This window comes from Astyanax mexicanus, chromosome 10, assembly GCF_023375975.1.
Source record: "Astyanax mexicanus isolate ESR-SI-001 chromosome 10, AstMex3_surface, whole genome shotgun sequence".
NCBI lineage: Eukaryota > Metazoa > Chordata > Actinopteri > Characiformes > Acestrorhamphidae > Astyanax > Astyanax mexicanus.
In genome coordinates this window covers 18,313,225-18,331,008 of record NC_064417.1, presented here as the reverse complement: position 1 = coordinate 18,331,008, position 17,784 = coordinate 18,313,225, and the positions used below count along the sequence as shown (strand labels likewise).

Here is a 17,784-nt window from a genome sequence, read left to right as displayed (position 1 = left end):
GATTTTTATTTCAGCCAGCCTCCCAAGCAGAAGCATTTTATCAGTTGTTTGAAGATTGACAGGTTATCAACATTAGAATAATTAATTTTGTATTTTGCTGCTTTTGTATAAAAAACAATGAGCCATTCAAGCTGCAGTACTGGTGACAACCAGGAGGGTGCAGACTGTCTACATTTCCAATCCACAATGTGGTTAAAGAAAAACAGTGCCTTTTTTAGAGTTGTGGTTCTTATATTTTCATGGATCATATGACCAGTTATACTCCAAACAACTGTGATTCTCAGTCCAATTGTACAGTAAGTTTTTTTTATAAATGTTTATTTTATTCAAATGGTATACAAAAATGTATATACAAAGTGCTGTCAGTTATTCATTATTTACAAAAGCATCGCAGATGTCCTAATATGGCATACTTAAAGAAATCAAACAAAATGTACATCTTAAATCCATAACTTATAGCACCTTTCCTATGTAGTTCTTTTAGATCTGGAAAGTTGGTGTGCTTTTTTTCTACAAACAATAGAATGTTATTAAAATCCATAAAAAAATCCTCAAATATACCTATAGGCACATATTCAGACATAGAACCACACCAGCAGTTCTTACCATGCCTGCAGTTCTTAAAAAAAGATCATATTATGTTTACAATACACTCTTTAAAGAATTTCACAAATAATTCTTATTTTCTATCCAGTAGAGATTTACACAAGCAGTGGAAACGACAGATCTTTGTGGTAGAAAATTTCACACATTTCTTCTTAGAGACATGACTTGTTCTTGTACTGTTTAGTCTTACGTTAAGACAAAGAGCCATTTCCTTCTCCAAGCCCCATCCAGAAACATAGGCTCTGTTATATAAATGCTCCATTGCAGACACTGCACACAATGACTTTCTTGCTAAATGATGGCAAACAGCTGCATGAATCAGTGATATGAATCTGAGGAAACACTCAGTAAAATTAACACAAAAACAGTGACAACAGAGGTGAGATTTCTCACAGATTTCTTTTCTGCATTATAATTCTTAAATCAGGAAAAAAAAATCTTAAAGTAAAACTATGTAGAACTTTAGTCCACGTGCTTTTTTCACTTTCACTGACAGTTCTGTATCTCTCAGCTCGTCCAGAAAAATGTGTCCTTTCAGATGGCTCTACATTCGAATTGCACTGTCCAACTGTGTCCCGCTGTGATAATGCTAACTGTACATGATTTCTGTAATCTGCAGTCTTTCAGTGCTAGCTTATGTCAGCCTAATAGCTAACCGATGGACGGCTGTTATGGAGCTAAGTGGGAGTAGGCTAACACTTGTTGTGTTTACATACACTGAATAACTGCAGTTATTAAACTGTGCAGTAATCTTTTTCAGTAATCCAATCAACATTGGATTTACTTAAATCAGGCAACTTTCAGATTTCTACTTTGCAACCCGCCAATAATCTCACAGAATGATATTAAGTAACCGTTTTAGTCCATACTTTAAGCTATCTTTACTCAGCACAGCAGAGTTATCTGCAGAGTTATCCACCAGTTAGCTAGGAGTAACTTAGCTAATATGAAGTTTCAATACCTCCATATTTGTAAACCGTTTAAAACAGTCATTAACAGTCGGACTTGCCGTTTCTCACTTCCTTCATTGAGCAAATATTTGTGGTATGTATTTATTCATAGATACAAAGTTCAGGAAAATCTGGCAGAAGTCAGCAAGAATAATCTTGGAATCGTGTGGGAAGTTTTCACTAAACCTCCAGTACGGGTGTCGAGTTTTTCACTTGGCCCCTAGCATGTCCAGGCCAAGGGAACGGCGGTAGGCCGTGGAGAGTCTGTAGAGCACGTCGGCTGGTGAACGTGGTTGGGCGTCGGCCTTCTGTGTCAGGAGCATTTCGAAGAGTGTGCTCACTTCTGACAGCAGTGCTTCACCTCCCAATTGGCCTGATTTTTCTGGGGCTTTTCCAAAGGTGGAGAAGGAGGTTGAGTCGTCAAGGCCGCCCAAAGAGAGACTTGGCTCATCTGGGGACGGTAACCCATCAGGTACATAAAGGTTTTCATGGTAGTCGCTTGTCAGAGGTAGGGATAGCCGGGCCATCCACGCTGGATCAGGAACATCTGAGAAGACGTCATCTGAACAAGAGTGGACAAGAGAAAATAATAGGGTTAAATGCCTTAAAAATCAATTAAGTACAGTAAGAGTGTCTAGCTCTGGTTCATCACACTTCTAATAAACTGAATCAGGTGGAAAATGTAAATAATGCAGTTTTCCACGTGTTATGTGAAATTTGGGTGTAAGCTTTAAAAAAGTGTAGAGAAAAGCACGGCAATTTTTGAAGAGTTTTTAGGTTTATTTAGTTCTAGTTTTTGTTAGTAACCTTTCATAGCTCCAGTGGTAAACCGAAGAAACAAACATGTCTTTACTCCTTAAACAAGTCTAGAAATGTTGTTTATTTGACCTAACATGTAAACGGATGCCTGCAAGTGCTTAAAAAAAATTCAACAGATCTTCTCCCAAAGTTCAGTTAAAGTTATACTTAGTTTAAATAAAGTCACTGACTGTATTGCCTGTGGTGTACAGCATATATTTTATCAAACTCATCTACCACTTGTATTTGAAGCTGAAGATCCCTGCATGCTATTGAGAATTTGCCATTATTTGCATAAGTGTGGAATGTAGATGGTCATCCAGAGCACATATGTGTGTACATGAAAACTATTTAAAGCGGTGAATCACAATGGCTCAAATATTCATCCTTTTCCCCTCTTGAAACAAACAAGCACGCATGGAGGAATAACAGGATGAGAGGAAATGGTGAGAGGAGCGCATTTATCTTTATTTAGTTAGAAGGCATTTCCTTCAGCCACTGATTCCCTCTGACGCCGCCTGTTTACTGCACTTGAGGTTTCACACAAACAAGCATGCAGATTTAAGGGAGCACATTTTTGGCACAATTTGTCATAAATCTTACCTCAAAAATGCCTCTGAGCTACATAAAAAACAAATGTTTAACCCATTTAATCCCATTAAATTGCAGATTTGTAAAACTGAATGTTCTCCTGATAAATCTGCATGACTTATTGTCTTTACTATTTTTCATATTTGTCCTGCCCTTTTGGTGCATTTGGTAATAATCCATTCAGATTAGCGTCCTTAACTCAATTAGCTATTTATTGACACTGAATCGTGGTTGGATGAGAAGTATAAACGTATATCATTCTGACACCCTATTGGTTTATACGCGATCCATCACACCTGCACACGTCACGCCCCCCCACACTCCAGCAATATCATAGCAGACGTATGTGGCCTAGTATGAAGATGATCCGTGCAGAGATTTAAGAGAACTCAAACCAAATGTCCAGTTTGCATTCCAACTTTTTAAACATTTATAACATTATAATCATTATGGCTTTTTAAAAAATGTTTTTGAGGATGGGGTAGTGCACTATAGGCTTCTGTGGTGCGGCCTAAGCTTTTGTTCTTAATGGAATTTTTCACCTTATATTACTTTTACTTTTATACTTTAACTAATTTTAAAACCAGAACTTTTACTTGAGTTGATGATTCTAGTATCTATACTTCTAGTATAGTAGTAAATGTCAATACTTTTCACACCTTTGGTTGTGCTGTCCATGCTTTAATATGTTGGCTTAGAAACCAAGCTGTATAGAAATGAGTAAGGAAATTAGTCGGTCAGCAAATGATCTGAAAAAACAAAACGAGTACCCTGTGTTTAGTGAATGAAGCCAAGTGCAGCTGTTCTTTGACCTTAGACAGAGGAAATGGCATGGGTGTGTGTGCCTGTGAGCAGATGGGCTATGCTAACTGGTTTCCTTATGGCAGCACAGCTAATGAGTATCATGGCCTTGTGGCCCACCTGCACTAATCTAATCACCACCACCACCACCCACCCCTTATCCACACAGAAAGGGCCCTTCACCCACAACTATTTCTCTAATGGAGGGAAATCTGACACCATTCCAATGCCATTTTCAGACCAATCAGCCTCCCCTGCACTGCGTCTTCTTATCATTCCAGTCTGCTTTTACAAACATCCCCAAACACCCCTCAGCAGCTTCCAATTACACCACTTAAACACAAGTCAACCCCCATTAAAGGCGATCTGGCCTGCAGAGCAGCCTGATTGTTTCACTGGAGCTCCTGGAGACTTTGTTTTTAATGGTATGAGGCTGCTGCTGACTGCTAGCGGTTAGCGTGGTTAGTTATAGTGTGATTCCTGTGGCTTTAAACCACATGTGTATCATCAAACAGCTGGTTGCTGGGCCAGGCAGCTGCCATGACTCTCTTTCTCTCTCATTCATAGCTTTTATGTTTTATGTTTTGCTGGGTTTTCGGATAAGATCTGAGTGAGAGCTGTGTCAGAGCCACCACTGTCCAAAATAAAATTTGATTTGAAAACAAAGGCTGAGTTAAACAGAAGTTACTGGAGTGTGTGTGTGTGTGTGTGTGTGTGATTGCAGCAGACATGGTAGGCTGTGATCAAACAAAACCCACATAGCCCACATCACTGAACACACTCACAAGCTCTAAACACTGCAATGTCCTCACATCAGTGAAGCAGATGCAGTTTTATTGCACACACACTCTCTCTCTACCTCTCTTTCTCTCTCCCTCTCTCTTTTTCATCAGTGTCACTTACTATCTCTCCAGATCTCTGTGTCCTCTTTCTCAATCTTTCACTTTCTCTGGTTTTAACCCATCATCCAATTTCCTCACATATGTTAGTCTGTTTCTCTCTGTAAATCCTTTAATATTTTACTCTATTTTTCCACTGACTTTACAATTCTCCATCTTATTTTTTGTTTTTATCTTTTTTGTTTTATCTTATTCTCTTTGTTTTTCTGACTCTCTCACACTCTCATTCTTTCACATTGTCTCTCGCTACCTCTGCTCTCTGTCACTGTTTGACTCATTCCTTTTCTTTCTTTCTTTCTTTCTTTCTCGCTCTCTCTGCCCCCATCTTCCTCTCCTTCTCTCTCTTGCTCTCCCTCTCTCTCGTTAAAAGTTATTTAGAGGGGGAAGCGGTTGGGATCTCATTAATCTCTCAAAAACCAATTATTTTGTGATTAGAACCAGAAACGTCTCTCAGAGCACTGCTAGAGTCATACCACACACACACACACACACACACACCACACACTGCCAGTGCAGCAGAGGGGCAGAAGCTGCCACAGCAGAAGCTGATCCACACCAATAACTCTCCAACACAGCAGTCACTATTACTATCTTTCTTATCCTGCCTTCTGATAATGTTCACACACTCTCCTCAGTGTGACAGGATTGTGTGTGGTAAACCCCGTGACTACAGGAGCCAGGAGGGGAATCCAGCACTGAAAGGGAACATCTCTCGGGTGATATAGACACCACAGGCTCAGCATGTTCAAAGTGATGTCCTCAAGATATAAGAGATGTGCTCACACACACAGGGCTCTCAGCTTACTGCTCCATTGTGCATAGGATGATAAGAGCTATTAAAAGAATGGTGCAAAACAATGTGTGTATGTGAACACTTATATGTGAATTTGTAGGATTTTGAATTGTGTGGTGAGGACATACAAGTATTTATCTATAAAGGTACACTGTTCTACTGTGCAGAGTAATCTGCTATCCTATGAACAGTTCTCTCTGTGTTTAAAATCCCAAGCTGGGACTTCTTAAGCTACTGGTACTGTGTCAGATATCCAGACGTTTACCAAATTAAATGCATCCCTAGCTTCTCATCACTACTTCTCAACATAAAAACCTCAGCAGAACCAAACAAACTCCTTAATTCAGCTGGTGGTGAGAAAACAAATCGTGAGAGTGTAAGTGAAACTCTTTCAGTGAGAGAATTGCTCCAGCTCAATAATTTGGTAAACTTAATTCGTTTTTTATTGTGAGTCATCAAACATTAATAAACTTGTTGACAGGTGTTGTATGTGTGTATAGGTGTGTGTAGTGTTTGTGTATCCAGGGAAATCCCAAAGCTATAGGATGATATTATCATCTTGCAGGAGATATGAGTAACTGTTTAGTAAAGGCAATAGACCTGAAATGACTGAATGTACGCAGGTCACAGAATCCACCTATACAATAAATACACTCTCTCTTTAAAGAACAGCACATCTGACCGCCACTATTCATCAGTGTGAGTAACACTGCAAACAGATTTTACCCCTGAGGAAGGATGACTCAACCTGTGCACACATATCACACAAATACACTTATCTCACACACACATACAAGCACCTTTCTGAGATTATAACACCACAGAAACTATAAGAACCACACAGCTTTAGGCTTTAAAGCTAAGACCTGAAGGTGGTCCAACTTTATCGAGCTGAAAAAGGGTGAAAAAAAATTGAGTGTCTTTGATTTGGAAGAACAAAGGCAGGCCTGCAGAGTGTGAAGAAATGTAGAACAATACATGGAAGGAACCTCACTCCGACATTTACCAGTGCCCCATACATAGGACAGTGTGGAGGCGAAGACAAACAGAGCAACTACAGCATGTATATACAGCGTCTACTGTCACGCACAAATACACCATATGATTAAAAGTATTGAGATACCTGGTAAATTATTGTTCCTTATAAAAACAGGATGTTTTTTTTGAGAACTCTCAACTATTTCACTGTATTTCATCCATCCCACCTCATCCCTGACCCCCGCCTCTACTTAACAGTACTGATTGGAGCACCGTTGTTTTAGAGGACACTGTTTCACAGCTCAATACAGCTCAGAAATGTTTGCTCCATGCCTAGCATTAAGTGTATGTTAAACTACTCTAGATTCTGTTGATCCTATACTATTGGATCCTACTAATATTCTTTTTCTCTATTGGTCCATTCCACATAAAATGTTGACAAAAGTTTTCAATTTTGACACATTATATATCAAGTGAAAATGGATTTTACATTAAAAACTGATACATACATATACTGTGTGGAGTTAAAGCAGAATTGGGCAACCCCCAGACTTTTATTATGGGTGGGGGGTGGGTACTATCCTTTCCACCATAAAAGAGTGAGACCAAATACTGCATGGTTATTAAACTCCTGAATAACAGGCAAAATTAAACATGTAGATGATGTAAATGTGTTACCAGATTTGTTGGCATTATATTTATTAAATATGTAATTTATATATAAAGTACCAGACAAAAGTTTGAACAGACCATCTTCTTACATTGTAAATTAATACAGAAGTGATCTAGACTCTGAAGTAACACATAAGGAATCATGTAGTAAACTTAAATGTGTTAAACGAACTAAAATACTCTGTGAAGAATCTTATCTGGGGAGCTGTTAACATGCGTTTTTTTGAGGCTGGTAACTCTAAAGAAACTTATCTTGCAACAGAGGTGACTCTTGGTCTTTCCTTTTTGGAGCAGTCCTGATGAGAGCCAGTTTCATCATAACATTTGATGGCCTCTAAGACCGCACTTGATGAAACCATTAAAGTTCTTGTCATGTTGACCTTCATTACTTAAAGTATTTTTTCTTTACTCAGTTGAGTAGTATTTGCCATAATATGAATTAGAACATTACTCAAATAGGGCTATTTACTGTATACCAACTCTGTCTCTTCACAACTTTACAGCTGATGCTCTCAAACACATTAAGAGGCAAGAAATACAGGTAATTAACTCTTGACGAGTTCAGCACAGCTGTTAACTGACTGAGAAAATTCCGCCAAGCTGTGTAAAGTTGTCATCTGTGAAAGAGGTGCGACTTTGAAGAATCTAAAATATAAAACTTTTTTTTTTCTTCATAGTTTAGATAAAATTATTAAACAATGACATTGTATGTCATTATAATAATTATCTTGGGATGTTATTAGTGACCTATAAATATATAATATAATAATTAATGTGTTTACAAAACAGAAATGCAATTGCTGTATTAATGGAGCAACATCAGTGTTAAAGATATCTTGAAATATTCTTCAATTATTTCTTTCTCTCAATTGTAAAAAAAAAGGTTTGAAAGTGTGTAGTTATTTCTTATTCTCTAGCATGAGCACCAATATTTGTCATTTTTGTTTTGACCTTAAACAATGGGCCCACCAAACAACAGGAAATAACAATGCAAAGTTTTTGATAGATTCTGATAGACTGAATCAGTGTTTCCTGTTCCATTTGTTTACTGACATTAACTGTCAACACAGCACTTCACAACTATTATAAATTTAATTTGTTAATTCTCAGCGATATTCCTTTACATAATAACAGAACATTGGAAGAAAAACAAGTGATTAACTGACTGTGTTTTTTGCTGTTTTGCTCATCTTTGTATTATGTGAATGCAGCAGTTTGCTGTTATATTTTGTCTTTTTTTATTTTTTGTGACGAATAGGCCATAGAATGACCTGGAATACAATCTATACAGTCTTTTTACATGAACTTCTTTTAAAAGTTAGGAAGGATTTTCCTTCACCCATAAAGTCGATTTGAAAATACAAGCTTTTTAGCTTGTAATGAAATATTACTTTCACTTTATTTTCCTCCAACTCAGAACCCAAACCTGACCCTTACTATGGGCTTAGCCTAGCCCTGGTTCTAATATGAACCTTAACCCAGTTAAGAATCAACAAATGAGTTTAAGAAGGACATTAACAATCTGAACAACTGTAAATCCTCTACAAGACTCTGTAACCTATAAAGCCATTAGCAGCTTCTTTTGTATTGGTTTCTGTCACAAACAAATTTGCATACGGGGTGTGTCCAACAGTAATACAGTTTCTAACTCTCACCATCAGTGTGAATTTGAGCAAACCGGCTGCCCTAAAAAAGTTAAGTGAACTTAACTCATCCGGTCTTACAGTATAACAAAAATAAAAAAGTTAAATCATCTTCCCCTTTAGTTAGCTAACTTAAGTTTTCATTCTCCATCACTTAACTTTTTTAGGGCAACCGGTTTCCTCAATTTTTTTAAGGAATATTCAAGCTTACAGTGTAGAAGTTTAGAGATGAGATGAGATGAGATGAGATGAGATTAGATAAAATGAGATGAGATGAGATGAGATGAGCGTAAAGAAAACTACTTTTGGTTTTGGGCATCTGTGTTGAGCTTTTGGGAGTAAACCTTCTTAGAAATGATGATGGCAGGTCTTTGAATTCAATGTTCAGACTGTTTAACCTAAATTACTGAAGACAGAGCTGCTGCCCTGTAGTCAGATTGTTTCTGTTCTAAGCCCTGAAGTTTTACAAACATTGTTTTCTGGCCCAGAACACCTAAACCAACCTAGCTCAGTCATGTAGAAGAACTTTCAGATAGGACTGAAACCAGAAGCGTTGTATAAGCACTCATATGCACGATCAAATATGTTGCAAATAAATTTTGACACATTAAATTGGAACTTTTGACCATTTTGAAACTGTGCTAAATACCATTTGGTAAGACCTAATCTTTGTGACTTAAATGGTAAAATCATCAAATGCTGTATCTCATCAAACATCTTGGATAAGTCACTAACAATATACAGTGGAGTAAAAAAGTGTTTGCCCCCTAAAAAATTATTATTATTTTTTTCTGATTATCAAACAAACTTTAGTATCAGACAAAAATATAACCTGAGTAAATGTAAAAAATTATTAAAGGAAAAACATATTTAAACCAATCTAGCCCTGTCTGAATAAGTGTTGGTCACCTTAACCTAACACCTTGGTTGTACCACCCTTGGCGGCAACAACTGCAATCAATCTTTACTGATAACTGGCAATAAGTCTTCCACATCTCTGTTTCGTTCTAGTGTTTTTTACAGACTTGTTTTAATTCAGCATCATTGGAGGGTTTTCCAGCATAAATGTCCTGTTTAAGGTTATCCACAGCATCTCAATCAGATAGTGACTAGACCTCTCCAAAACCTTTATTTTGTTTTTTAAGCCATTTGTAGTAGACTTGTTTGTGTGGATCATTGTTCTGCTACAGAACCCAAGTAAGCCTGAGCTTGAGGTCACAAACAGACTGCCGGACATTCTCTTTCAGGATTGTGAAAAACAGAATTTTTGATTCTGGCCTCGGGAATAATATTATGGGTTCATGTTTATCTGCTCTAGATATTCTTATTATTGGGAGTACTTCTCTCCAAAAACTAGACATGTGAGTGTGCATTTGCACATTGCTACTGACAATCGGTGCAATTTAGAAGGGGTGTCCACTAACATATAGTGTAAGTGTCAGGCTGCTATCAGCACACGTTATAATATTATAACCTTTTCAGCTATAAGGGATGTTACAGTAAATTAAAGCTGTAATTTCTACTGAATATAAACAGTTAACATCACTCACCAGGGTGGCTGAGGCCATCATCAAGTAAATGGTCCACAGGAGAGTCTCTGCCAGCCTCCCAGTCCACGTCGCCGGGTTCACTCTCTCCATGCCCACTGTCCTTCGTACTCTGCCAGTCAGAGTCCTGCATGCCTGACCTTGATTATAATAAAAGAGCAAGTTTAGGAATCTAACAATACAGGGTATGCACTGATGTCACTGATGTCCCGCCAGCACTCACCATCCTAGTCAGACTGAGTGTGAAGACACTGGTCAAACCACAATTAAACAAGTGATTATAAGCTCCTATTAAAGGCAGTTGGGCTCAACAGCAATCTACTCAATAAACAAAGAGCCAATTGTAGGTGGACTTTGATATATGGCAGGAATTGGGTTTCCTGACCATTTAGTTTACCATATTTCAACTTCAGTTAAATAAACTAAACCAATGGTTGTAAATCGTGGTCCTGGGATATCACTGTCCTGCTTGTTTTAGTGTTTTTGTGCTTGAATACACCCAGTTCACCACAGAAAGGGCTCGTTAGTTCGCTTATCTAATCCATTAGTTGGATCAGGTGTGCTGTAATTAGTATAAACACTAAAACCTGTTGGGCAGTGGAACTCCAGGACCATGAAATGCACTATGGTAAGGCTGAAAGCATACATGCTGCAGTGTCTGGATTACAGTTAGTTTAGTAAACTGCAGTGATCCTTTTGCTTCACAGTTGTTTAGCTTTCGTCTCTCTGTAAAAGCATCTGGCATTTTACAGCTCACTAAAATTTAATGCTGCCACTCTGTCTTTTTGCCACTCAGATTTTGCCACTCATTTCAGGTTTGAAAGTATAGGACATTTTTACATTGTACTAAATGTCTATTAAAACTTTGTTCAACAGCATTGTTAAATTACTCTTAGTTAATGTACAGCTCTGCTAACAAAATATTTGTGAAGTATTTTTTTAAATAATTCATATCACAGAAGCACAGTGGTGGGATTACCTGCCAGTGTTGGTTATTTTAGCAGTTCTTTCCTACAACATTTTACATGAGTGTGTTTGAGCAGCTGTGAGTTCAGGAGAAGTGATCTAATGTATCTGTTCTACAGATAAATGAACATAAGGAGAACCACAGTTCCTTAATAAGCAGGTAATGACATGGGTAAAGGTTAATGACACAAAATGCTCAAACTAACCTGAACACACTTTTCATGCTGACTGCTGAGCCATATACAGTTCTTATACAGCATACATGAAATAAACGTATAAACTTTTGTACAGATTTTACAGATGAAAGTACCTTTGTTAGTCATCGACACTACCTGTATGATGTAATCCTTCCTGTCCTTCACCGTCTAAAATTGTCAGTGTTTTTTTTTTTTTTTTTTGGGGGGGGCGGGTTTGAGCTATGTGGACTCTTTGTTATGATTGAGTGTCTTTGGTCGAGTTAAATCCTGCCCTGCGGTGACTCAAGAATACCTTTAGAGCTGCTTCTATTTGCGATCAGCCGAGATAACATTTATGTGAACCCACTGGAATAAAGTGAAATAAAAGCCTGAGGAATGATTGGTGAAGTGACTGTATCTTTCACTGTGTTAGTCAGGTGAGTGAGGTAGACACTGGGTTCTGCTCAAGCATGCCTTACATAGATCAGAGGTGCCATGCTGACCACTGTAGACAATGAGACACGCTTTTCTGGAATGACTGGCGCTTCCTATTTACTAGCCAATCACCTGGATAGTTCCCCTACTGGATTTCAGGTGCATTGCAGTCAGTGACTGAAAACCAGGAAAACTAGGAAACTTATCATCTTTATTATATTTTACAAGCCTTATTCCAAAATGATGGGATTTAATGTAAAATGCAAATAAAATCAGAATGTAATGATTTGCTAATCATAAGGACACATATATTTTACAACATAACATTGAACACATTGGATATAAAACTCAAAGATGTTTTTTTATCAGACCATTTTATGAAAAACATAAACTCATTTAGATCTGAATGGCAATTCATATAATTGGGTATAAAAATAGCATTTTAGAGAGTCAATTAGAAGCAAAGATGGGCAGAGGTTCTCCAATCTGCAAAAACTGTATCTAAAAATGTTCCTTAACATAAAATTGGGAAGACATTGGATATTCCACCATCTACTGTATGAAAGTATCTGTTCAATATCTGCCAATCTTTGCTTCTAAGAGACTTTGCCTCTAAAACCTTTTTTTTTTAACTGCTCCAATTGCAACTCTTTTTTATCTGTTTGGGTCTTTTTAAGATGCATCTCTGACATTAAGTTCTTTTAAATACTATCAAAACCCTGTCACTTATAATCAAGAGAAAGGACCTTACCGGGTGGCTCGGTGGGAATATTTGTTGCCACGGAAATTTGGACGTGGTTGAAGCTGACCTTGATGAAGCAAAGACAGCAGCTGAGACACTTGCTGTAGAACAAGAAAGAAAGCATATTATTATGAGACATTTATTTGGAAGTTTAGTGGATTTTTTAAAAGTTCACATAGATTTAACTATCATGCCTGTATTAAGTGCTTTAATACAGAATGTGGTACCTCTATGGTACCACTTGACCCTACCCACTTCTGAAATATGATTATACATTGGACTTTCACACCATTTAACACTGATAGAACATATACAAAGTGTAGATCTCTTTGTTTTGAGACCGGATACAGCACAAGATGGAAGACAGAGAGGAAACACTGAACTATTGTGAGAGAAGTAGAGAAGATGGAGGCAGAGAGAGTTTCTGATTTGAGCATGGGCAAATGAGGCGGAGACGGGAAGCCATTACTACGCAGGGCCTATTCTTCTACAGGCTGCTTCCTTCCAGGATGCACCTTACAAACTCAGCCTCAGCCAAATGGTTAGAGACCCCGTGACACTCCTGCTCCCCTTCCTCTGTGGGGTCTCTAAGTCTCTCTTTAAGACAAACTGCCAACTAGGCCAAGAAGGCGAGGGAGCGATGGTGGAGAGAGAAGGGAAAATCAATAAGGAGGGGGCAGGATTTACACTCTTCCTGTCTAGCTGTGTTGTTCACGTGAGGGTTCAGTCCCACGCCAGGTCCCTTTGTCCTGCTAATCACATGAAATGCATCTGGGTGGACCTTCGACCAGAGGATGCACTATTTGACCAGCACAGCACTTTTAGCCTTTTGGAATTAGAATTGTCAAGACTTTTATGCCTAGAGCCCATATACTGCATATCAAAGGCATATAGTCTTACCATGCAGACATATCTGGGATGAGATGAAGTAGATTTTTCCCTCTCAGTGAAAGACCATGACTTAATCTGTTTTTTTTTTTGTCTTTCACTCAACAAGAATGTCATGTGATCTTTCTGAGGACTATTAGAATTTTCTCCTGAAGCATTTTAGAGATTTAGGTTACAGTCTGCGACTGGGACATGCCTGAGTAAACTCAATGCCTTAATTCCAACATCATCTGTCAGCTGTCCCCTCAGGCTTCCATACATGCAGACCAGTCCTCACTTATAAAAGAGCAGTTGGGAAAACACAGGAAACCAGGCTCTCAGGAACCTGAACTTATTTAAACTCTGACGACTATTAAATAATATTAAATGTAGCAAAATAAGTGAAAACAAAACAGCACTTAAATTATTTTTTAGCCGATACCGAAAGCAAACAAAGTTAAACATGTAACCTAAGGCCAAATGCTGAAAACAAATTTCACAAGCTTTCATTGATTTTAGCCTAATTGTAAACAGCCTAAAAATTTACTGTTACAGAAAACATTTTAACAATCAGATCATTGTTTGGTAAAAATGATTTGCTCTTTTTAATTATTTGGCTGAAGACTGAAAGTCCTTTTTGTCATTTTTGGATGATTATTTTTGTTTGCCAAATATTTGGTGCATCTCTAACATAAACTGAGTGTAACTTTCAAATTCACAGATATGATCACCATTAAAAAAAACAATTACATTGATTCTTTCTAATATTGTCTTACCTGTACTTCAGGTGAAGCAGACGACAGCTCAATAGAATTTTCCCCAAAGGCAGCCATGGAGAGCCTCACCAGGTTCCTCAGTATCTGTCTGTGGTCTTGTTCTTCCAACCTTCCAGTTCTTTCTGAGTTCTTTGGCCTTCGGAGGGTGGCTTGTCCAAAAGTTCCATGAGCCATGGCCTCTGAGGAGTCTGTGGGTGTGATAACCTCTTCAGGCTTATGGCGTCTCAGCGTGCTGAACTGTGAGTGTACGGATGAAGATGCAGAAGGGTTGCGGGCCTTGCGCAGGGTTCTGTAAGATACTGCAGGGCTATGGGGACTGTCTAACTCTATATTCCCAGGTTTTCTGAGTGTCTTGCTTTGTGTGAGTGGAAGGACGCCATCATTCTCTGGGTAAGTTTGGCTTCTTGTCATGCGGGCAAGTGTTGGTGAAAGACTGAACTGACCCTGCGGGTGTGGATCCTCTGGCAAACGTGACTCAGATGACAGTGGCTTGGCCTCTTCTTCAGTTGGATCTTCTCTCCGACCCCTCAACACAGGGACCAGCTGAATGTCAGCTTTGCGAATATGCTTCTGGGGTCTGCGGGGGTGACTAGCGTAGGTAGACTCGGCTTCTCTGCAGTTGTAAGCATGGTTGTCTCGCTTTTCTGGACGACAGAAGGTAGTAACCAAAGCAACAGCTAGAAGCAACAGCAAGCATGTTCCACCGAGACAGATAGCTAAAAGAACTGTGAAACTGAACTGAGCCTGATGGCCAGGAGAAGAGTTCTTAAGGTGGTCACGAAGATTGATGAAAGTCATCTCAAGTGTTGTTCTTGTGATAAGTGAAGGTGTACCCATGTCTGAAACTGCAATGGCAACTTTAAAAACTCTGCCTATTAATTCAGTGGCATTTGTGGTGTTCACATACAGCTGGCCTGTGGTATCATCTATCCAAAACAGTCCTGTGGGGTTCCCATCTATTATCCTAAACTGAAGTTTTCCATTGAGTCCAGTGTCAGGATCACTGGCCACAATGGTTGTAGCCAGAAATCCTTCAGGTCTGTGGTGGGAAGAATGATTTAACAGTGGATGCAGGGTTCTGTGAACTTTGTTCCCCAGTTCAGTTACAATCTCTCCCTTTTCAGCATTAACTGGGACACTAATGACCGCAATACCCTTCTTGGGAAAAGGTTCATTGATGACAGGGTAATTGTCATTAACATCCTGAACCTCAATGAGCACTGTGGCACTGCTGGTCAAAGGAGGGTAGCCATGATCTACTGCTTCCACAATAAAGGTGTATATGGGTTGTTCTTCGTAGTCTAATGACTGCTGGACAGTCACAGCCCCACTGGTAGGATGGACAGAGAAGAAAGCAGTTGATGTCCCCAGTTCATTTGACTCTCTAATCGAGTATGATACCTTTCCACTGAGATCAAGGTCAATATCCCTGGCTTCTAAAGTCAAAACTTGAAATCCAGGTACATTATTCTCCTTGAGAACACCTTCATAGTGGGTCTTTGAAAACACTGGTGCGTTGTCATTCTCATCCAATACATAGACAGTCAGGTGCCTGACACAAGATAGAGACGGAACCCCACTGTCTTGTGCTAAAACAGTCAAATTGTATTCCATCTGTCGCTCCCGATCCAGACTTCCATTTGTAACAATCATGTAGTTGTCTCCATGGATTTGCTTAAGACGGAACGGGCCTGACCCATCCTGAATATGGGCTCGCACCTTCCCATTTGGCCCAGAATCAGCATCAGACACTATCACCAGAGCCAGAAACGTCTCATTTGACGCTCCCTCTGATACAGTTGCCACAGAGGAATCTGGAGGGCTCCACGTGATGTGTATCCGAGGTGCATTGTCATTCACATCTTGAAGTCGAATTTGCAGTTTGCAGTGAGAGGGTATAGCATTATGCCCCCGATCCTTAGCCTGAATGTCTATCTCGTAGGATCTCTTCTCCTCAAAGTCCAGGGGGCCTTTTAAGATCACAGTGCCTGTTTGAGGATCCACACTAAAAAGTCTTTGCACATCTAATGGAGAATGCTTACTTAGTGAATATTCAACTTCTCCATTAGCACCCTGATCAGGGTCGGTGGCATGAAGGTTTATGACTACCGTGCCTTGCAATGAGTCCTCTGGAAGCTCCACTATCGGAGTACTTTCCTCAAACACAGGACTGTTGTCATTGGAGTCTAGGATTATGACTCTTACTTTGGTGCTGCCAGACCTTGGTGGACTGCCTTTATCCCAGGCCTCCAGTGTTAATTCAAAGGACTCTTGTGTCTCTCTGTCCAGCTCTTTTACAACCACCAACTCTGCTTGTTTGGTACCTCCAGAGGATCGAATACTCAGGATAAAGTGTTGATTGGAAGAAAGAGAGTAAGTCTGCAGGCCATTGGGACCTGCATCTGGATCCATGGCACGGTCCAGAGGAATCCGTGTCCTCAGTCCCACTGTTTCTGAGATCTCCACCTCCTGCACTGGGTTGGGGAAGAAGGGACTGTGATCGTTCAGGTCCATCACCTCCACCCTCACACGCAGGACATCCACAGCTCCACCTTTCCTAAAGAGGACACTAAAGCCGATTTCACAAAGGTCAGCTCCATGACACAGCTTCTCCCGGTCCAGCTGGCCCAGTGTTGACACCACCCCATCTCTTGTGACACTGAATGGCAGGGCCTGACCATGTTTCACAATCCGGAAGTCCTCCAGTGGACCAGTCTCCCCCCTTTGACGTAGGTCATCTGCCAGGCTGCCCACCTTTGTGCCTTCTGGTTGCTCTTCAGAGACTCGGTACTGGATAATGAGGGAATCAATGTCTAGATCCTGGGCCTCACAGAATGGGCACACAGTTAAAATGGCCACAAGAAGAAGCCAAAACCGAAGCATGGCTGTGTGTGTGTGAGCTCCTTTCTGTTTATCTATCCTCTAAGACCTCAGATAAGCATTCTAGTATCCAAACATGACTCGAGATCCCAGGTTTTTAATACCCCTGAGAATCTGTTAACAAAATCTGCTTTAACAACTTTATTTAGATATTAAGCTTTTAATAATGTAATTACCAAATAATGAACAGATTAATGCTTAAAATAAATAAATCAGCAATTCCATATGCGAATGATTTAAAAAAGAAAACATTTACAGAAGTGGTCATTCACTTAGAAATCAGTACATCCAGCCCTAAGCACTTTATCAGCACCTACAAATTAGCTTTTCATAAAGTCTACCAAACAAAAATTACCAACCAATATTTACATAAACACTATCTACAGCAAATCACAAAACAAGAAGAAAGAAATCCAGATATATATATGGTTTACTGCTATCTAACAGCCTCCCTCTCTTAGCCAGCAGTATCCAAAAGCCCCAATTACTCACTCACACACAGCTACTGCTTCCAAGCCTCCCAAACTAAACTTTGTGCAAGTGTGTGAGTGTGCATGTTAGGGGCTGGGATGACCATTGGTGGGGGTGGCCTATGGGCCAATCACATGCAGTGTGGGAAGAGCGTGGGCCATCCTAAACTCCGCCCTCTGAAAAAAAGAAGTGT

At 39.5% G+C, this 17,784-nt stretch overlaps 1 protein-coding gene across 1 annotated transcript; it reads right to left on the bottom strand.

Annotated features, from left to right (window-relative positions):
* Window positions 1-165: 165 nt before the first annotated feature.
* pcdh12 (protocadherin 12) lies at window positions 166-17,671 on the bottom strand. Its single transcript, XM_007240526.4, has 4 exons — window positions 14,241-17,671; window positions 12,607-12,698; window positions 10,282-10,418; window positions 166-2,118 (listed from the first exon to the last, which is right to left on the bottom strand). Exons 1-4 carry the CDS (start codon window positions 17,121-17,123, stop codon window positions 1,766-1,768), a joined length of 3,465 nt encoding a protein of 1,154 aa, XP_007240588.3. The 5' UTR covers window positions 17,124-17,671; the 3' UTR covers window positions 166-1,765.
* Window positions 17,672-17,784: the final 113 nt, after the last annotated feature.

What these genes read in the sequence shown, in the direction of transcription:
- pcdh12 (XM_007240526.4), bottom strand. Translation starts at nt 17,123, where the DNA reads ATGCTTCGGTTTTGGCTTCTTCTTGTGGCCATTTTAACTGTGTGCCCA. An exon ending in TATTCCCACCGAGCCACCCG is followed by an intron (nt 10,419 to 12,606) that starts GTAAGGTCCTTT and finishes ATTATAATCAAG; the next exon opens with GTCAGGCATGCAGGACTCTG. An exon ending in TGATGGCCTCAGCCACCCTG is followed by an intron (nt 2,119 to 10,281) that starts GTGAGTGATGTT and finishes ACTCTTGTTCAG; the next exon opens with ATGACGTCTTCTCAGATGTT.